At 42.7% G+C, this 22,445-nt stretch overlaps 1 protein-coding gene across 15 annotated transcripts in view; it reads right to left on the reverse strand.

Annotated features, from left to right (window-relative positions):
• ELMO1 (engulfment and cell motility 1) overlaps nt 1-22,445 on the reverse strand; it is a 690,097-nt gene that overhangs the window by 139,900 nt on the left and 527,752 nt on the right. For all 15 annotated transcript variants that reach the window (XM_057304123.1, XM_057304122.1, XM_026509354.4 and 12 more), the window contains one exon: nt 14,872-15,008. In XM_057304123.1, the coding sequence (XP_057160106.1) occupies nt 14,872-15,008 (137 nt within the window). The remainder of the gene's footprint in view (nt 1-14,871; nt 15,009-22,445) is intronic.

Here is a 22,445-nt window from a genome sequence, read left to right on the forward strand (position 1 = left end):
GATGGTCCCTTCTTATGCACTGGCGAATCCACAGAACATGGGACCTAGCAGGAAAGGAGAGGAAGCCAAGGATCACCCCAAGGTTCCGAGTCTAAGGGATGAGGTGGAATGCCATGCCACTCCTTGAGTGGAAGAATGGTTGAAGATGGGAGACTATGAGTGGAGAGGAAGTAGGAGAGAATCACAAAGAAGGGCTTGGGGAATACATAAACATAAGGGTCAGTGAGAGGTCGTAGTGGTGCCTCGGGAGTCAGGCAATGGCCAGGATCCCAGGAAGCACAGGTGGAGACACCAGCCAGTGCTTCAGGGCAATGCAGCGGGAGCAACACTGGGAAGAGACCTGACACTGAGGAGGTAACTGCTGACCTAAATAAAGCGATTTCAGTGGGTGGACGTGGGTGAACATCAGACCACAGGGAGTGGAGGAGGCAGGCAAGTGGAGATGGCATTCTCTCTTGGAAAATTTGGCAGTGCAGGGAAGGAAAGAGATTGGATAAGAACTTGAAAGAGGAACGGGGGTGAAAAAAAATTTTTTTTATGGATAGGAGAGATTTGGGTAGCTTTTTAGGTTGAAGAGACGAAATCAAGGGGGAGGAAGAAAAGATGCCAATAAGCATAAAAATGTAAGGGATAAAAGATTTATTTTTACAAATTTTTTGATGTCTATCTTTTTCATCAGAGCAGGGAGTCATAACAATGTGACTTCTTTCCAGTCTTAAATTAGAACAACTCAACAATTCCTCTCATTCTCCACTTGCCTCTTAGAAATCATGTCTTTTGTGGCTAAAGAGGTTTTTGAGTATTCAAGACACCTATTAAGGCATTTCAGTGGCATGTTTCTTTTCTTGAGCTTAGTTATATAGTTTAGTTACCTTTTAATTTTTTTCTAAAAATATCACTAGTAACTGGAACAATGATAATTATCTTATTTCTTCCTTTAATATATATAGTGTGTCACGTATCTATTTTGTGTGAGTGTTCATTTCCAAAGCCACAGGAAGATCACGTTTAAGAAGGAGAGAACCAAGGGCTGCAAAGAAGGCAAACAAGAAAGAGATTTTAAAATGTTCATCAGAGGTCATTATTGACTTCATCAAAACCAATGGCTTTTGTGGCTGAAGAGGTTTTCAAGTACTGAAATATAATTTAGTGCTTTTTAGAGTGTCGCGCCTCTTCTGCTTAGTTGTATTTTTAGTGAGGGCCGAAGACAGGATTAATAAATGACTGGGAAGTGAAAAGAAGAGGTGGCAAACAAAGGCAACTATGTGAGGAAATCTGGCTTGGGGTGAGAGCTGGATGAAGATCAAGAAGGACTTATCTACTTGTTTTTTCAAACACAGGACATGTGAGTACATTTATATGCTGGTAAGAAGATAGCATCCAAGAGGACGAGATTAATGATATAAGGACCAGACGGGATGAACTGATCAAGTGGTGTCCCAGAGTGGATGAGAAGAGAGAGAATTCAAAGCGAGGAAGGAAGAATCCATCTCTGGGGCCACCAGGGACATCTTCATCTAGAAAGGAGAGGGGTGGTGAGGGCAGATGTTGGAGAAAAGCCTGGGGTTGTGTCGTCAGCTCGAGGGAGAGCTGGACTAGAATCCATGTCTTCCCACACCTAGTCTGGAGCATTGTGTCATCATTTTTATACTTCCGAACCTCATAGAAATGGCCCATGTGCTTTACATATACTAGGATAAAGCATAAAGCATAATTTTCCAATTCAGACATGGGTCAAGTATTGGCCATTGCATATTATCAGCCTAATATAGGCTCATTTAATCCTCACAACATATATACGTTTACACACACACACACACACACACACACACACACACACATAAAGTTCCATATTTCACAGATGAAAAGGCTGAAAAACAGGGTAAGGATATTATTGTGCCCAAGGTCATGCAGCAAGGAAATAATGGAGCTAGGGTTTGAAGCCCACTCCTTGAGTCCAAGGTCACTGCTCTTGACTTACTAAATCTATTGACTAAATGTACTAATTCATTGATTGAACTTATTCTTCTTGGTGAATTTCCAAACCCTTCTTTTGATTCCTCAGGTGCAGGAGGCAGCCAGGGAGCAGGGGGGGTGTGGAGTGACGGGTGGAGGTGGGGAGTCGAGGCTGATGCTATGTCTGTGGCAGCTTCGGTTCCCCATTATTATCCAACTCTGTCCTAAAGCATTTTATAACTTGAAAATTCAATGAATACAAAATGCTGGTAAACTGCATCCAAAAGCCATCGATATCTTTTACTCACAGCCTTATTTTTCTGGTATGTGCACAAGTGAATTCTTATCTATCTGAAAAAATTCAAAACCAACCCTACATCCTTGATGGACCAGGTCTGCTTAGCTGAGACTTGGGAGCAAAGATCCAGGGCTGCCTGGTGCACTGCCCACAGTAAAACAAGCCAAAGCAGCTTTTTCCAACACACTCGGGGGCAAGAGCATCTCTATTTTATATGCACTTCTATCATGACAGACGCATTTTAATAGGAACACCATCTCTGAGGCATAGGTCTTACCCTTTTCTGCTTCTGCTAGAAGGACTCCTAGTGGCCTGGGAGCTTTCGGACAGAATCGCACGCTCTGTGATTCACAAAATGGAAATCTGGCATTAGATGCCAGTGACATTCACTTCTGTGGCAGCTCAAGCAGCAAAAAGCCATATGCCATACACCTCAGATCCAGCCAAGCCACGCAAATGGAAATGTGAAAGAGAAATAAGGAAATCAGGACCAGAAAAGTTCTTGGGGGCTGATCGCCTCCAGCACCTAAAACACACAATCCGTGGCAAGAATCAAATCTTCCTACTCTTATGACAGTCTTGGAAATGCAATTTTTTTTTTCTAATTTAAGAGCACTTTGGGAGGTAAAGGTAAAACATAAAAGACAATTTTTGTGAATGGCACGGTGTGCTCACGTTTACTATTGAATGTGGCTGCTCCACAGGCAGTTGTCTGTTGAGTGTACTCAGGGAGACAGCAGTCCCCTAAATGGGTGGACTGCCAGCAGGCATGTTTGTCCTCTGCACTGAAGGTCTCTCAGTAGCCATCCTGTGAAAGGATAAGCACCATTATTGATATTATCTTCCTCACTGGCCTGGAAATAAGACTAGTGGCAAACAGAGTACTCCCCAAATGGCCAGCGTATGTGGGTTAAGATGAAGGGGGGGGGAAATGAAACAGAGGGATTTCTTTTTTAATGAGGGGATCCAACCACTCTCCTCAGAAGAGAAATTCAGTTTATTTTGTGACTGTTCTATGTCTTTGAGACTTTCATTTACCTTATATAAAGCTATGTAGGTGGAAAAATAATTACTGTCATTTTTATTAAGAAAGGAATGGCAAAATCATTTTGTAATTCCCTCAAAGTATTGACATTTGAAGAAGAGATTCCAATGGAAAGATCTAGAAGTATTTCTCAATAAGGCCTATTGGCATTTTGGGCAAGAGAATTCTTCATTCTGTAGAACTGCAGAATACCTATGGTCTCCAGGAACTGAACAAGAGTGACCATCCCATATTAAAACAGTGTAAAAAATAATTCAGCTTATTGGCTAGGCAGACTGTTTTAAATAATGTGTGAATTAAACATTTCTGGTCATTTATTCATTTGACATTCAACCCAAAGTAACTGGGCAGATCCTATTTTAAAAACATCTGGAAAATATTAAAGTCTAAAGCTATAGTTCTTTGCTCCCTACACTATATTGATTTAATTGAGAAAGAGAAGTTTGTAAATAAGCAACTACTACTGTACAACTAGAAGATATTTTCCAAAAGAAGTTCAGACTTCCATGTCATGGGAGCAGGTGTACAGAATTTCATTCTGAATGAAAGGGAGATGATAACCATCCAAGGTGGTAGCCCTGAGGTGGCCATGTGTAAAATCCTAAAATAGAATTTCAACGAGCAGATGGAGGAAGGCATTAGTGGCAAAAGGAATAAGAGTGAATACGTATCTGTGATATGACATGGCTTACACAAGGAATTGTGGGCAGTTCAAAATATGCAGAGCTTAGAGCAGCTACAGGGTGAAGACATGAGGATGAAGCAAGAAAAGTACATTAGGCTAATTAAAAAGAAATCTAAACATCTTGCTAAGGCCATGAAACTTTATGAGGCAGGCAATGGACAGGCACAGATGGAGTAAAAGGGACAATGATATGGTCAGATGCATGTTGAGGAGGTTTGAAAAGCGGGAAGTTTTCAAAGCTGGGAGGTAAGTTATTGCAATAGCTGGTGTCTCAGTCAGTGACTGCCACATGAATGCCGTGTAACAAATAATCCCAATAGCTAAGAAGTTCTTCTCATACTCACAGGTCTATAGGTCAGCTGAGGTGGCAGTTTTAAGCTGTAATTCTGTGGTCTGACTGGGGAAACTATGCTCCATATGCCTCATTCTGAGACCTACACTTAGGGGCAGTGGCTACCCAGGGTATGTACTCTATCTCATGGTGAAGGCAGAAGTGCAAGAGCCCAAGCCAACCACACAAGCAATATTCAGGCCTCTGCTCCCTGCACATTGTGATCACCTCACTGACCCATGTCAAAAGTTAAAGGGCAGGGGGAATAGGCTTCACTCCCATCAGACTGTGGCAAGGACTCCTATGGAGCAGTAAAGAACTGCAACCAGCCATTCCACCTAGCAGATTTGGAGTGAGGAAAGAGGAAGATCTGAGCTAAGGCCATAATGAGAAGGCAGAGGACCTTATCGTGATTGTAGTGACTTTGGCTGCTGATTGGTTTCACAAAGAGGAACCAGTCTGTAAACTTCTAAATAGAAACTCACTGGACTGCCAGCTCCATGAAGGCAGAACCCACTTGTATTCCCAGTGCCTAGCGCCATGGTTTCCATGTCATGGACACGAAATAATATTTGTTGAAAGAATGGACAGCATTAGAAGTGTAGGCTAAATACTGACACGATTTACCAAGATATGGAACGCTGGCATGGCCATGCTGTGTGGATGATGGTTGTGGGATAGTAACACTGAACACCGCCAACCTCCCAGGCACTGAGTAGATCCTGAGAATACAGAAAAAGCCAGGCTCTGCTCTCAAGGAGTCTGAGGATTAAACAGACAACTGCAGTTCACTGTGGTAAGGTCTAGGGTAACGGTATTATTCATAGGGCCAGAGCAAGGCGATCCCTTGAGGGACATCTGAGGACGCTGTTGCCACAAGTGACAACAGCCAGCCAGGGAAGCTGTAGGCCCTATGTGGGCATGATATCTGAGTTAACTACCCGCCTAAATGACTTCCTCCCACATAGTTTCACTGCGCACCTACTATTATTTTTCATTTCAACAGAACCCCATGGGAAACACATAGAAAGAACAAAAGGAGGGGCAAAGGGGAGGAGAGCAGAAGAAGAAACGAACAGTTTATAATTCTCATCTCTCAAATTCAAGTTTCCCTGTCTCTTTTTCTCCCTATAACAAATTCAGCCTTGCTGTGGTATCCTCTTCTTGCTTCCCCACCTTTGCTCCTGCTTTTGACCTATTTGGCCTAGTGGCTCAGCTTTATGCTAGAGATGGAGAGGGCAGCTAGTATCTGGTGTTGGACCAGCAAGTGAGTGTTTTGGCTCCTGTTTGGTAAGTCCAGGGGGATTGCTCAACCCATTATTCACCGCTGCTCAGATATAAAAGTACACTTTTGAAAAACCTGCACAGCTAGAAGGAATTTAGATTAGCAGGTGAATTATACACATTTAAATAATAAAATATATTTTTAAACTTCTGACCCCTTAGGTCTGGTATTCTTGCAGGAGATATTTAGAAATTTCACTTGGGATCTTCTCACTTCTCCCAGCTCTTATATTGGAGTCCTAACAAATGACTTCTGACACTACTCTCTCATTCTGACTCCACTCTCATCTCATCTGGGGCACCTCTTTGCCTTCCGTCCCTTGTCTCTTCCTAACATCTGGCACCCTGAGTCAGCAATAAAGAGCACCCACATGACAGCACCCTTATGTTCTCCTGTTCTACCTTAGGAAACATACCCCTTTGTACAACTGTGTTCCTAACTCCCATAGCACATCATTTTCTCTGCAATTACAAGATAAATATTTTCTTTTAAATCAAGGAGGACTCGTATTTCATGAGAGATTCCCATCTAATGGTACTCTTCCTAGCTATCCAACTCTGCTTCCTATCTGTCCTTTAATTTAAAATGCCTAAATCTCATTACACCTACTTAAAATGTAGGCAATTTCTTTTTAATTGGACATATGCTAATAAAATGATTTCTGTGCCATTATCAAATCCCTAACACAATCCACAATGGAATATGGAATTCAGGTCATCAGAACCAGTTAACAACTCATGTGGCGCCCCAAAGTGTAGTTAACAAAAGGGGAAGAAGTTTCAGAAGTCATTGAACAGAGTGATATACAGCAGCTAACTTAGAGGCATCGTTACTTCCATGATCAGGGATAGTCTGCAGCTGAACCAAGCGACTGACGGATCTTGCTGCTGCCCAGTAGAAGTACCTTATCAATTATTTTTTTCTTGTCATTGGCAAATGTCAGCTTAGCACATGTTACAGATACAAAGAAAGATACACTGACTCTAGGAAGACTTCGGAAATGAGCATCTTGCATGCAAAGCAACCTCCAAGATGTATATTTACTATTGTCAGGGCTTATCCGAAATTACTCATCAGACTCAATCACGGTAATTATCCTTTTTATACATGCTCCAGTTATGGCAAATGTCAAGAAAGCAAAAGATGCTAGCAGTGTTTTCAGCCAACTGAACCTAACAGTTAATCTTTAAACAAATTTTAAACAGTTTAACCATTTCTTAGGGAAATTACATCAACAGAGTCAACAAAATCTACCTCTTTCTGTATGACTCCGGATACAATCCCTTCATAAGGAGATATGGCCAGGCTATCAAAAGCATGACCCAGAAGAGTCCCTGGAAATGGACCACTTTATGATGATCCCCACGCTTCTCATGAAAGTCGCACAGACCCTGTGCTGCCGGGAGCACCAAGACAGCATGCTGGGATGTGTGTTTTATTAACTTAATCACTATATCCACAGGAGAAGCTTGTCTTTTTCTGAAAGTGTTTGCCATCAGCATTGCCAAGACTAGCCTTTTCCTTTTCAGAGGCATTTAGAAGCGGGTGTCACCTAGTATTTGCTCCAGGCTGGACTGAGCTAAGTAGTTTATCTGCTGGATTTGGTCCAGGGCTCAGAGCCCACCTACAGGCAGTCATCCCAGTCCCCATCTCACAGATGAGCAATCTGGACCTCAGAGGGCTGAATCCCTTGTACGAGGGTATGCAGCTGGGGTTATGCAGCTGAGGAGACCTGGGCTCCTGAAGGACCACTGTGCTGTGCCTCTGAGATGCGGCTAAGCCCCTCAGTCATTTGCAGTATGTCTGTGGGCAGGCTGGGGAGGGGCACCCCTTGCCATCCGGAACCCACACAGAGATCTTCCTCCTCACTTAGGGATCTGTCTCCGCTGTAGTCAAAGTCTCCCTTTGCAGCCAAACCAAAGTTCAGTGGGTTTCCACACAGAGGAATGGGAAAATCTGTATTTCTAGATATTTGAACAAACTATCTTAGAAAATCAAATTAGCTCAATTATACTACAAGACCAAGAGCAAATGACTGTCAATTTAGGTTTTGTCTGTTGACACCAGCACCTCCCATTTGTATGGGGCAATTTACAAAGCCAACCTTTAAGGGCCTAATCCTCACAGTGATTTGGGGAAATACCATTGTTATTATTGTTGTTGTTGTTGTTAGTTTTGCTGCTACCGGTTTACAGGTGAGAAGGGCTCTGGGGGCTGAAGGACATGTCCAAGGACACATTGCTGGTGAGCAGTGCCTGGGTCAGGACTGCCCCCGGACTCTCCTGCTGTGCTCAGCCTCCCCCTCCGTTCTCTCCTCTCCAGCTGGTATTCTCAATGGGGCAGGGGATCGTGCCCCCAGGGGGAAGAATCTGGTTCTTGGAGGAGCCAAAAAAAAAAAAAATTCTTACTTTCTTAATGTATAAAGCACAGATATACAAACAATACATAAACAGGTAACAATGTGTTTGCATAATTAAAATTTCAGGAGGAGGGTGATTAGGAGAAATGTCTAAAAGAGATCCTTAGAGGGGTGGTAATGCAAAAGAGTCTGGGAAATAACACCCTCTGATACCACCTGTCTTGGTCAGGCCCATGTTACCTGCAATTAATGCACTTTTTTTAGAAAGTGCATCTACCAGGGTCTATTTAAAAAGATACCTCTTGTAAAAAACTAAGTTCGTAAAGTTGGTCTCTTTCTGTCTTTCTGTCGTCTCTAGATAACACTATTGATATTGATGAGGACGGTAGGAAACATACCTGGATTCCTGTCCCAATGGGAGTAGCAAACTCCATTAAAAAAGGTTAACACTACATTAAGCGAATAGCTTAAAAGCCCTCATTTAAACACACACACACACACACACACACACACACACACACGAAACCATTTGCTACCTATCCAACAGGAAACATCAAAGGAAAAAAAATAAATCTCTTCGTACAATGCATTTGCTTCTACAGGAAGTGCAATTTCCTTCATGTCAAACCTTAAAGACCTTTGTGAAACATGAGAAGCTTTTTGAATAAATACTTGTAAATGGCCTAGACAGCTGAAAAATGGATAACCTCCTTGTATGACATCGGGGCCCTTTAAAAGACTTCTCCTCTACTTAAATATTCATGTTTCAATTAAAACATACACCTACTTTATTAGCTACCCCAGGCCCGGTTCAGATCAATACCAGCAGCCCTAGATGGAATTCTAATGAAGATAAACAACACTGAGTCCTCCCCAGCTTCCCCTGGGCACGGATGCACAAAGCCTCCTTTCACAACTTGCTCCAAGATATTTTACAGTCACCTGCCTCATGCAAATGAGGAGATTCATGTTTATTCATGGTGAGAGTTACAGACCACCTTTCATTCCCTAGGCCAGCTCAGCTAACCAACAAGAGCGCCGTCTGCACCACTGTGAAGTTGAGCTGGCCTAGGAAGGGGACTCCGGAATATATAATTGCCCCCTGAAAAGCATGCACAGAAAGTCAGTAAGCTGGAAACAGTTCGGGGAGTGAACATATTTCCTTTTCTCATTCATGCAATCACTGCCTTCAAGCTCTCAAACGATCCCTTTTCTACACCGCACCATAATCCATTAGATGTGACTAGTTAGTGGCTATTTTCCATGGATAATCTTCCAGGGGACTTCCCAGGATGTTTGCTCTGTTCTGCTCTCCAATTCTTCCTAATTGAGATTTTCCCCCACTGACTCAGATGGAGCTCGTAGCCTAGCCAGGGGCAGCTGCGGCTTTGTCTGATGGGCCTGGGTTCTCCCTGTGCACAGGCTCTCCTATTTTAAGGGATGGCTTCTCATCTGCAAGCCTGAGATCCTAACCTCTGTCGTGTGTGCTTTGCATATTATGCTGCTGGGTGAAGTTTCAAAATAGTGCTTTTGCTCTAGAATGACTACATTTTTCAAACCATTAGTTTCTTCCATTTTGGCAATTTGAAAGCATGGCAAAGTCATTTGATCTTGTTTTTAATGCCGATTTTGATAGCATCTAAAGTAACACCAATGCCATGAACAAGTATTTTGAAGGTATCTAAAGGCTCAGACATCCCTAGAGAGGTCTGTGCAGCTAGGTAATGGCTACAGAGGCTTTAACTCTCTCCAGCCATTAAGCACCAGAGCTTTTGTGAAACCTGGTTTTTAGGCTGCTACCCATGGCCTGTCACATGGAAAACTAAAGTACCTAATAAAGTTGTTTCTTCCCAAACCCATGACGTTTTCAGTTTAAACCCTATTTCTGCCAAAGTTAAAATAGTTCATTCAGTTCAGAACTTAATCTGTGGTACATAAGCAGCTTCACCCTTCCTTCCTTCCTTCCTTCCTTCCTTCCTTCCTTCCTTCCTTTTCCTTCCTTCCTTCCTTCCTTCCTTCCTTCCTTCCTTCCTTCCTTCCTTCCTTTTCCTTCCTTCCTTCCTTCCTTCCTTCCTTCCTTCCTTCCTTCCTTCCTTCCTTCCTTCCTTTTCCTTCCTTCCTTCCTTCCTTCCTTCCTTCCTTCCTTCCTTCCTTTCTTCCTTCCTCCCTCCCTCCCTCCCTTCCTTCCTTCCTTCCTTCGTTTTTTAACATAATGGCCCCCAAAAATGTTTTCTTTCAAAAAGGGCAATTTACTCATTTTTCATAGACAGGATTTATCATATAATGTATAAAAAGAACACAACTGCATATGACATTTTACTTCCTCAAAGCATTTTTACATTTATTACTTCAATTTAGTATCACACCACCATAAGAGAAGGCAATGAGATACTGGCATCCACTTTTTTTTTTTTTTAATATTCAGGCATAGAGTCCCTGAGTAGCAGAACCAGGGTGAGAACCTGGGCCTTACAAACCAACGGACAGACTACTTCACCGATGCACACGGTTTGTACTAGTTGGTGGTCTGTATCAACTGATGGTCATTCTATGGATGTGATTCACCTTTTGGTGATCAAATCTGCCTTCATGAAAAATCTTGAGAGCTTTGGCCCCACCCCAAAGAAGTAATTGGTATGTTGTACAATTGGGCACTGGGATGACAGAGGTTTCCAAAGCCCCCTGGGTGATTCTAAGGTTCGGGCAAGTTTGACAAGGTTGAGAAACACCGCTACACACAAATACCGATTTTGATGGGTATACCCTTGTTAGAATTTCTAAAGTGGCATGGTCTGCAACAAAAGCTTTAAATGAGATTCCCATACCTGAAATATCCAAATCACTTGTGTCTTCTTTCCTACACTGCTTAAAAAATGAGGGTTTCAATGAAATGATTATGGGGCCACTTGTGTGCCGAGCTATCCAGCTGCAGTTTAAGCTCTTCTCTAATGCCCATAAAAAGGAATAATGCATGCTCTAAAATATTGGTAATAAAAGGCAAAAACAGAAGACAAACTCAATGGCCTGAATCAATGGATTATTCTGCAGAGACTGCTATATTGGGAAACTGGAAGAAAGTACTTTTCAAAGCATAAATATTTTAATCACTCTCTAATTCTACTTCTTCCACATAAATAAGAAACATCCCATCTTCTGCTTTCCCAGGCTTGAGCAGTAAGAAGGCAGCTGCTTTTCCAAACATTCATTTCCAGCAGAAGCATTAACAAACTTATCTACAAACTAGTGTCCCAAGCAAGCTGGGTTGTAGAAGAAATTCCTGCATCTGCTAGAATCTAGTTATTATTTGTAAAATCAGAATTTTGGATTGAGGGATACTGCTTCTTCAGTAATGAGCTGAAGAAGGCAGAGAGCTAAGCCCCTTCTTACAGAACCCGGGTCGTCGGTCGACAAGCAAATCCGCCATCCATGCTTCTGTTCAAAGTGGCACAGTCTGAGACGGTGTCCAAGAATGTTCAAAAGAAAGTGTGTCTCATGTTGGGCTCTTTTAAGATAATCTGAATTCGAATTTGGACAATCTTTGGAAACAAGAAAAACATTAAATCTACCAATAACACCAAATCCACTCTTGTTCCTAAATTCAATAGCTTTTGCTATCAAGTTAATAACAAGAAGAAAAGTGAACTGATGAAAATTTCAGCTCTTCTTCTCTCCTTTCCAATTTATTATCTGGCAAAGCAGAGCAGTGGCTGATCGACACGCAGCAGGAAAAAAATCAGGAAGAACTGACCTAGAGGCCCTCATACAGGGCCCATCTTTTTTCAAAAGCCTGTTAGAGGCAGAACGGGGACATAAAAGAAAAGGGACATAGCTAAATCTGTGTTTGAGCAGCCACTGGCAGAACTCTGACTGGTATTATGCTGGTCTACCAGCAAATAAATCAACAACAAAAAGCACATCTGTCCACATTTCAATACTTTAAATTGATACACAAAAATACAGATACAAATGTAATACACCTACAAATTAAATATACATTATGATAGGCAGAAACATGCACCACCCCCCATTGATGTCCACATTCCAATCCCTAGAATCTGTGAATATGTTATGTTATATGGCAAAGGGGAATTCAGGTTGCAGATGGAATTGAGGTTCCTAATCAGCTGACCTTAAAATAGGGAAGATTGTCCTGGATTATCCAGGTGGTCCAATGTAATCACAGGGGTCCAAAAGAGTGCAAGATCCAAGCCAAAGAGGGATCAGAGTGATGAGGTGTGATGTGAGAAGGGCAGAACCTGCAGCTGGTTGGCTTTGACGATAAACAAAAAGGGCCACAAGCCAAGGAATGCAGGTGGCTTCTAGAACCTGGAAAGCCAAGGAGATGGATGTCCCCCTAGAGTGGCCAAAAAGGACCACAGCTCTGCTGATTCCTTGATTTTAATCCATGAATCCTATTTCTGGTTTCTGAACTACAGAACCACAGGAGAGTACATTTGTACTATTTAAACTACAAAGTCTGTGGTAATTTGTGACAGCAACCCTAGAAAACTAGTATACACATGACAAAATAGTATATAACTGATAGACTTTTCTGTTACAGAAGTAAGGTGTGCGTAATAGTAAAAAAAAAAAAAAAAAGCAAACAAAGCAAAAATATTTCATGTACAAAATTTAAATCCCTTGGCATTCCCATTCCTGACCCTCCTCTGGTATCCACTCTTGACCAAGGGATATGTGTACATAGGACAGGACCCTCTGCCTCTCAGGCTTCCGACTGTCTCTTCACAGCCGTAAACTGTCTTCACGTATGTGACACTAGACTGATGTCTATGATCGGCAAACGACGCAAAAAGACGGTACTAGGGCCATGATAAGAAACTATGCCCCAATCCTGGCCCTTAGATCTTGCCAAAGGCAGTTTTTACAGCCACATAATTTAATTATGAAAAAAGTTTCAGAGTGACACTTTGAGGACCTCACCCTGCACAAGCAGGATATCATTACCACTGACCCAAGTACCTGGCCGTGATGAACACGGACCCAACAGCCACGCTCACTTCCTCCGGACGGAGGCCTCTGGTTCCCTTTGCTAATGATGTATTCTCGGGGCTTCGTTTTGTAAACTGTACGTTCTGCTGGATTTAAGCATCTAAGTGCTAACCCTCTTGAGCCATTCCTCCATAGGAATTTGGGAATATTGCCCATATACCTTATCTGTGCATAGGTCAACAACAATAATGTTTGCATTATTATCATTTACAAAAATGCTGGTTTCTGTAATTCAGAAGAAGCAGGGTGAATGAAATCCTCTCGGAAAGCAGACAGATACCTGATAGCAGAGCACATGACAGCCAGTGAGTCCCATTCTCCTAAAAGAACAGGTGTCCCATACACATAGGAGCTGAGGACTGCACGGCTTTCAGAAACACCGTAGTACGTGAAAAACTGATCTGATTCAGGGCAAAGGGGCCTTGGCCATTTCAGAGACTACTTAACTCTCCACTTGTTTTGGCTTGATTGTACAAAGGTCTCCCTGTGCCTTTATTCTTCTTTCCCAGGGATGATTTGCACCTGAATTGCAAAGACCCTCATAATCAAGTGAAGTACACTTAGGAGATTGCAGAATTACTGGATTTCTTTCCTTCGCTTCCCTTCTTCAGTCATGCCTGTCCCTGGGCATAACTGCTTAGACCCTTGGCAGCTCTGGATTATAGCTGGCAGATCAGTGCTCTCCACAGAGGGGCATCACTAGGGCCTATTTCAATGAATTAAATAGATGGCCTAAGGTGTCTAAGACACCTTGCGTTTGTCTGCTTCAACGGCAGGGAAGATCATCGTGCCGATGGAGACAGGTCAGAACCTAACTGAGGCTTGCAAAGAGTATTATTTCCTTTTCCTGGTTTTCTTTCCTTTCAACTAGTATCAGTTCAAGATACCACGAACCAGAAATATAGCGGAAAAGAAGGATGGAATGTAAGTTCAGAGGAAAGGTGACAGGGAGGCAAAGACCAACAATAACATCAAGTGCAGTTGGAATTCTGACATTCTGTTCACCAGCAGTGAAGGCCCCACAGGACGACTGTGGGATCAGACCCTTAGACTCTTAGCGACAGTTATGTCCCGAGACCCGGGTCAGCAGGCATGGGTGATGGAACCAATCAAACCCAGATCCAGAAATAGTAGCAAATGAAAGGTACTGAAGACCTCTCCTAATATTCTCTCCTAAATATACTTGTGCCAACCATCAGTTATTACCAGTCATGTGACTGTCATTAACAAGGCCTCTAAGGATAAAGATTTTGTTTCTCTTGAAAAGTTCACATGATACTTCTGCTTCTGCTAAATCGGTCAACACTCTTCTCGGCACCCAACATTCACTCACAAAGAGAAACACAAAATTCACACTTTTACAGAAAACCAAAGAAGACGTCTGTTCTAAGAATCAAACGCTTTCTGTAAACTAAAAAAAAAAAAAAAATGTTCCATATAAACTTACTCAACTTTCTGAAAGAGATTTTGCATTTGAATAAAAACTCTTTTTGACACAGGAAAGGGCAGATAACCTCAACACGTCCATAATCCACAAAGAAACCAAGTCACCTAGACAGAGCAGCCTTTCCGATGTCATTCCTTCTCGAACAGCCGCCCACACAGGTGGAGGGGGAGGTCTTTCCCTCAGTGGATGTTGCCATAACAAGGCATCCAGGACCAATGCCCTCAGAGGAAAAAGTTAGCCTAGACAATATTTTTCCAAGAAAGGGTCTCTGCGGGTAGCTCCAGTTTAGTTAGCCAAAAGGAACAAAGCTGCACCACGCTTACCCCCACAGAGATGAGAGCATCACCAACACACAGCTCATGTCCATACAGGTATGACAGCTAAGGGACCACGCAGAGTCAGGGCTCCTTTGGGGACACAGGAAGCTGCTGCCTCTGCCTCAGATTCAACCTTACCTTGTTGAAGTCTTCAGAAGTTGCCCTCATTTCCTTCCATGTCTTGTTCAAGAGCTGGATACAGATGCAGAAAAACTCCTCGAAGGATCTGTCGTGGGTGAAGAACATTGGGTGGAAGTCGTTGCAGGTCTCACTGGCTGGAAGAGAGAGTTTGCAGAATGAAATGAGAGAACACGGCCACATGGAGGGGTCCCAAAGAGAGGACAGAAGGCATGTGTGGCTCAAGCCACAGTGGACGTGAGGCGTTTTGAAAAAGCAACCTGATGACAGTCCCCGTGCAACTGTGAAGTCTAAGGTCAGACAGTCAGACCTATCCCTAGGCACATATTTCACCTGAAGGAAGTTTGGTGTTGAATATGGGCTCTGTGTCTTCTTCTTTGACGTTATGAGGACGATTCAAACTAGTCTCTCAGTCACAGCTCCAACACCCTTAATTTCCCCTTTCTTGACAGAATAAGTGGTAGAGAATGAGCTTTCCTCAGCATACAATTAATTGCAACTTTGAAAATAGCATCCTTGATGATTTCTCCAGGGGGCTCTTTTCCCTCTTATGGCAGTAAGGGCAGGGAGGGGAACGACACGGACATTTGAGATCATATACCAGCTGATGTCATTAACCATTTGTTTTACATTCCTAGACACAGATGGCTGGAGGTCAAAGCAACCCAAATGGCTCTGGAGGCCACAAATGGTCCAGTCCTGGAACAAATTGTGACATCAGCCAGACTACCTTTGTGCCTCCCCATTGCAGAGCTTCTGGGGGTCAGAGCCACCACTCCAAACTCTAGCTGTGCCTACTTCTCTCCTCCTTCCCAGACCAGCACCCCAGCCACCCTCTTCTTCCCTGCTACCTGGGCCGCTTACACTTTTATAGCCCTTGTACCTATATTTCATGGGATCTTTACAATGTTTCTTCTGGTTAATGCCTCATGAATGAGGACACTGGAAGGAGCCAGGTTTTGTGACCACCTCCCACCGAAAACAGTACCCTAAGTAGTTTTGTTTTTTTTTGTTTGTTTGTTTGTTTTTTTAATATAAGCTGTTATGTATAGTGAAAGAATTCTGGTTTTAACTGGAATCTCTTTAAAGGCCAATTAGTCTTCAAGGTTCGAAATGGTGGAATTTCAAGCCCAGGAGAGGATGGGACAGGGCCGGAGAGGGGTTTATAGCAAAGACCTTCTGCAGGTGGGGAAAGCCCTGTGCCTGCCACGTGGCTGATTCCACAAGGAGAGAATCTTCTGGCGCTGGCCCCAGCAAGAGAACCCTAACCAAACCTAAGGGGACACACTCTGCTCTGGCTGGGCCACAAGCTATGATGCACCAACCTCTTCTATCTTAGTGGATTCCAGACTTTGAGAAGGGTAGATATGAAGACACATTAATGCTGTTTTCCTCCAGATGAAGTAAGGACACAGGCTAGCAGCAATGTGCAGTCACATAGGAAAGGTTTGGGTCTGAGGACAGAGGATTTGGGTGCAAGTCCAGCCTGTGCCAATCAGGAGCAAGTCACTTTACCTTTCTGAACCTCGATTTTCTTAACCAAAAAAAAATATTAATGACATCTCCTTGTCCATCTCCATAGGTTTTAGAGAGGATCAAATGACATGACTCATGGGAAAGTGCTTTGAAAGGACAGAAGTTGCTGCGAACGTGGAGCAAGGTGGTGGCGATGATAATGAATGTTGTGCCAGTGCATGGTTTCCAAGAACATGGGTTGTTCTTTGATTTCCCCCAGTTCCTAGTCAAGCCTGTTCCCATCTCAGAAACGAGAAGCAAAAACGTATGTCACCCCAACCCCCAGCCTGTGTCACTGGCAGAAAAATGGTGAGAGTGAAGTTCTGACCTGGGACACAAAGCTATTTAAAGAACTTGGAATGTAAATACAGGCGGACTATGTGTTTGCTGCCCCGGGCAATGAGCTGTCAGTCTCACTTTCATAAGCACTGAAGCCAATGGAATTTACAAGGCTACAGCAGCGCTCTAAAACACGACTGCCATCCAAGAACTCCTTATTAATCACATTATCACAGTATCTTTTGGGGCCCAGTGTGATTATATGTGTGCTTTATGCCCCAGTTAAAGTTTTTATGGGATTACTGAAGCTGCGATAACCAGACAAAACTGAGACCAACCAGCCCTGCTCTTGCCTGGGTGAAGAGGGAGGGAAGAAACATCATTAATAATAGAGCATATTATTGGGTACATATCAAGCACCTAGGGACTCTACTGGTACTATCCTCACAACCTGGAGGGTAGGCGTTATGCTTACCTTCATTTTCTATATAAGGAAGGTAAAACTTGGAGAAATTAAACCTTCCATCATGAGCTTTCTTTAGGAGGTCCCAAATGAGCATTTGAAACCTGCCGTTTAGTTGACCCAGCAGGCTTCCTGCCTTAGTTGACAAGAGCTCAGGACATTTCCTTGTGACTGCTGCTTTGGAAATTAACTTCTCCACCCACTCTCCCAGATTCTCTTGCACGGCTTCTTCCAGAGAAACCAGGATCTTGACCTCCCAGTCCAGAGGGACTCACAGCAAGTATACAGCCAGCCCCTGCTGATGGACAACACCTGCAACGTGATAGTACCAACAGCAGCCATACCACCACCATCACCTTATGTCAGGCACTGGGCTCTACACTGTTGTTAGATGTTACAAGAAGCATGTGAGGAAGAGTTCATCAATTTCTCTTCTCTCTGTGTTTTTTTTTTTTTTTAACTAGAAATAGGAGGATTAGAAAGGTTAGGTGTCTTCTCCAAGGCCCCAGGTCGCAAGACTTGCAAGTGGTACAGCTGGGACCCCAACTCCCATCATCAAAGCCCATCACTGTCTGGTTATACTTTTTTCCTGATTCTGTTTCCCAATTAACTCTGCCTCTACTGCACCTCCCCCAGCCAACACAAATACGAAAGAATTGCTTTTATATCCATAGAAGATATTTATGAAGTAAAATCTTATAAGTGGCATGACCTTAACTATTAATGCTTAGGGTATATTTAGAACCTAGGATTCCTCTCCTTTCCCCCATTAGTCCTGGTCTAAGTGGAGTTAGATTCAAATCACTGGGTTATACTCCTCTTCTGGATCTTACCTCCCCTTTCCTTGGGTTGGGTCATGCTGACTCCTGACAACTCTCTTGAATACCTAAGACATAGTCTACTTGGTTAAAGCTTCTATTGAACCAACTTTTTCATCTTCTCAAGATAGTCTCAGCCTCTGGAACACACCAAGTTTCCCCTAGATAGTCAGTCCCTGGGGAAGAGTGACACTAGATGAATTTATTTAACTTATTTCGAGAAATCAGCAGGTTGGGTTCCATGTTAATAAGCCCCAATTTTGTTCACTGCGACAATGCACCCACCTAAAGAAAGTACATTTCCCAGTCTCTCTTATAACTAAGAGTGATCATTATGAGCCAATCCAATTCAGTGATAGATACATGGACAGTGCTGGGTAGAGTTTCCAGGAAAGACCTTTAAAAGAGGAAAGACACTAGACTGTCTTGTTCCTTTTGCTTCTGCGTTCACACCTCAACTCTTCAAGTTCAGAACACAACTTCATGTCCAGTAATGACTGGAGTTCCTTCAGCCATTCTGTCAGCATAAAAGTGAGGGCTATCCTCTCAAGTGGAGACTTATAAGGCCTGAGGACACTGTGGAATCATCAGACCAACCCCAAACTGACCTTCTAAGGAATTCCATGTATATGATTTAAGTCACTGTTCTCGGGTTTTCCATTACGCTTAGACATATGAAATCACCAATATGGAAACTTAAACTCATGCAAGCACAAAGATATTAGCATAAGAGAACACACGCTCAGGATTATGGGAGGCCACGGAGTAAGCAGGAATGAGGAGGAAGGACTGTGTAATGGTTACAGTCAAACAGAACTACCACATTCAAAGATCAAACTTGAGGCTCCCTAGCATACTATATAACCTTAGACCATGAAACTCCCCAAATCTGTAAAATATATGACCCTATAAAATTTATAAGCAGCAAATTAGTCTATGTAAAGTACGTGATAAGATACCTAGCACATAGATAGGTTTAGTAAACAGTGTCTATTAAGTATTATTTTTATCTTCAGTATAAGTATACTACATGGCTTCTTAAAGATTTGAACATTTCTAGGAGATAAGGAAGGGAAGAAGAAAAATCTAGTGAATGATCTTTGTGGTCCTATCGATAGGGAGGGATAGGGTCAACCAATCATTCTTACAGATTATGTCAAAATCCTATGGGATATTCAGATCCTAAAGCTGAACTTTCACATGCTGAGTGTAGATGTACCCATCAACACTGGCAGATCAACACTGTCTCCAGAGAAAAATAGCACCTGGCTCCTTCCCACTGTGTTACATAATGAAAAGAACATACATTTCAGAATCAGGTGAGTTTCGATTCAAGTTCTCACCAGGTCGGTGATGCAAGCATCTCTCTCTCCAGCTTTCTCATCAGTTAGATGGACATGCTGCTAGTAACCTCCTGGGGCCGTAGGGAGTGAAATGTCTGGCAGAGGTTGGGCCTTGACACACAGTGAAATCTACATTCCCATCCTCTCCTTCAAACCTTCAAATAATATCTAAGTTTCATAAATTCTTCTAAGCTGCTAATGAGAGAAATACTGATAATGGTTCATTAAAAAGTTAACAGTGGGATAGTCCCCAGACAGAGGGCCAGACCCCAGAAGTCGATGTATGAGGGCACAATTCCTTGCCCCTTCCAGCGAGGGAGGAAGGGGCAAGTGGAAGAGGCTGGGAGACCGGGAGTCACACAGGATGGACACTAGAGTGAGTACCCTCTTTCCCTTTGTTTTTTGTGTTTTGAAACCACAGGCCTCACTGAAGAACACTGGAACAGGACAGTCACAGCTAACAGCAGGACTGAGTCAGCCTCAGGACATATTATGTTCCCTGCAGGAGTGATTCTCGAGACTGATGAGCAGTCCTGTCTGCGTTCCTAGTGAGGAATGGCAGCGCTGCAGAACACAACTTAAATGGAGGTTTCCTGAGGAATAAAGGTGACCAGCTGAACTATAAGAATGGTACTGGCCAGCAATTACCGGAAGCTATATGCTGGCCGCTGCTGTAAGAGCTCGGACTGACCCAACTCTGAATCCTCAGTAACAGCAAAGTTACTGTTATCATCCGTATTTCACAGGGGAGGACAGTGAGAATAGTGCAATTAAGTCACTTACAGTGACAGGGCCTGGAATCAAACCCAGCATTCTCTCACCAGAGATGTGCCTGCATCCTCCACATGAAGGGACTGGCATGACAGTATCCTCAACTTCTTTATTTTTTTAAATAAGATTTATTGTTTTATTTGAGAGAGTGAGAGAGAAAGCATACACGGGGGGAGCAGCAGGCAGAGGGAGAGGGATAAGCAGGCTCCCCACTGAGCAGGGAGCCCAATGTGGGCTCAATCCCAGGGCCCTGGGATCGTGACGTAAGCCAAAGGCAGACGCGTCAAAGACTGAGCCACCCAGGCACCTCTATCCTAAACTTCTTCAAAATTCATCCCTGGCAGTGAGGAATGGGCAAACAACTCCCAGTTATAAAATAAATAAGACTCGGGGATGCAATGTACAGCACAGGGAATAGAGTTGATAATATGTCACAACTTTGTATGGTGACAGATGGTAGCTAGATTTATCATGGTGATCACTGTGTAATGTATATAAATGTTGAATCACTATGTTGTATATCTGAAATTAATACAATATTGTATGTCAACTGCACTTCAATAAAAATAAATCAAAAACAATTTGTTCCTTGACATGTTACGAGGGAAACAATGAAAAGATTCTGATGTATTTTGGGATTCATGCCTTGTTTTAAGGATGTTCCAGTATTAGAGGCAAGGATACAGCATTAAATATTAATATATTTTTTCTCTAAAATGTTTGGATTACAGATATTCGAGACTGAAATTTATCGAGCAGGAAGAATCCATCCAGACTGTCTGATCTGCTTTCCTGTCTTTGTAGTTAAGAGCTGTGAGAAAGGCAAAATGGGTTGCCCAAGAGTTCATGATGCCAGAAAGGGGGCGAAGACACAGGGAGCCAGACTGTCAGGTTCAAATCCTGGTCCTTTCACTACTGCTGAGTCACCTGGGCAAGTCACTTCATCTATCAGTACCTCACTCTTTTCATCTGTTAACTGGGGGCAACAACAGTATAAACTTCATCAGGTTGCTGTGAGGATTCAGTGGAAAGAGTGACTATAAGAAGCAAGCCCAGTGCAGGTGCAAGGCAAGAATGATGATGCTGCCCGGGTGTCAAGTGGACCCCGGGGCCAGGCCATCCCACTGAGAAGTGTGAGCTTGCTTCAGCAGAGGGATGGCCTAACTCTCGAGAATGGGTTCCTTAATTCAGAGGTTTAAACAAACAAAAACACAGAGGGTGAGACCTATTATTGGTTTTTAAAAATAACAACACAAAGGAAAGAGTGTTGAAATTACTAGGCAATGATTTTATAAATGAAATTTACAGAGAAACTTTCAATGGGACAAAAATAGTAAGACTTTTCAAAAACCAAATTGTTTTTAAGCACACTATTTTTAACACAATGAGATTCTACTTTGTAAAAAAGAACTTAATGGTATTTCAAGTCTGGAATATGAAGGTATTTTCAGGGCTGAGGGTAAAATGGGTTCTTATTAATTTGCTGACATCGAATTCATTTATAAATAGGCCAGCTTTGAAAGCAGCTATAATCCATGCACATATGTTTTAAAAATAAAAATAAGAATGCTGTACACTTTTGTCACACTTTGCCTTTCAAAGTAGATTTGTTCCTATTTTCCATCGGATAATGCGAGATGAGGCGGGGATCGTCACTGGCGTCTCAGAGAACAAGGGCTACTGTGGTACAGCCCGGAAACAATGAGAAAGGTGTACACAGAATGGGTTTTAGTGCTGCTCGTAACCTTCACAGGGTCACCTTTGATCCCTGGGATCCAGATTTCTTACCTGTAAATGAGACGGGCTGGTAAAGTTTCCGCCAAGTAAAAAATTCTACAACTACGCACACACACATACGTGCACACACCAGATGATGTATTTCCAACTCCCTAATGCCCAACAACAATTATACAACCTGGAGGCTGTACCGGCGCTGAACTTAGAATTATTTCCTAAATTATTATTTCTTTGAATGACAGGATGGCTACACATTTCATTTAGGGTGTTAAGGCATCGAAATGGCATTTGCTAGGCTTGGAAAATATTTGATGAGCTAGTACTTATGCTGTCTTTCATAAGAAAATTGTTAGATGTTTTTATACCCTTTCAACCTATTAATATCACCTAATGCAGACCATTACATAAGAAAATTACCTGACTACAGATAGAATGACAAGATGACATAGGCAAATGCACAAAATTTCTGCTATTTCATAGGAATTTTGTAAGCTAAATAGAATTTTCGAGATGCTGAAAAGCTCTGTTCCATGCTTTCTATGACCCTTGTCATGTTAAGGGAGACCGTGAACCCATTTGCAGGTGACCGGAGGGACACAGATTTGGGAAGCACTAGGCAAATTCTGATTATTTTTACCAAAAAAGAAA

Source organism: Ursus arctos, unplaced genomic scaffold, assembly GCF_023065955.2.
Source record: "Ursus arctos isolate Adak ecotype North America unplaced genomic scaffold, UrsArc2.0 scaffold_3, whole genome shotgun sequence".
NCBI classification, from domain to species: Eukaryota; Metazoa; Chordata; class Mammalia; order Carnivora; family Ursidae; genus Ursus; species Ursus arctos.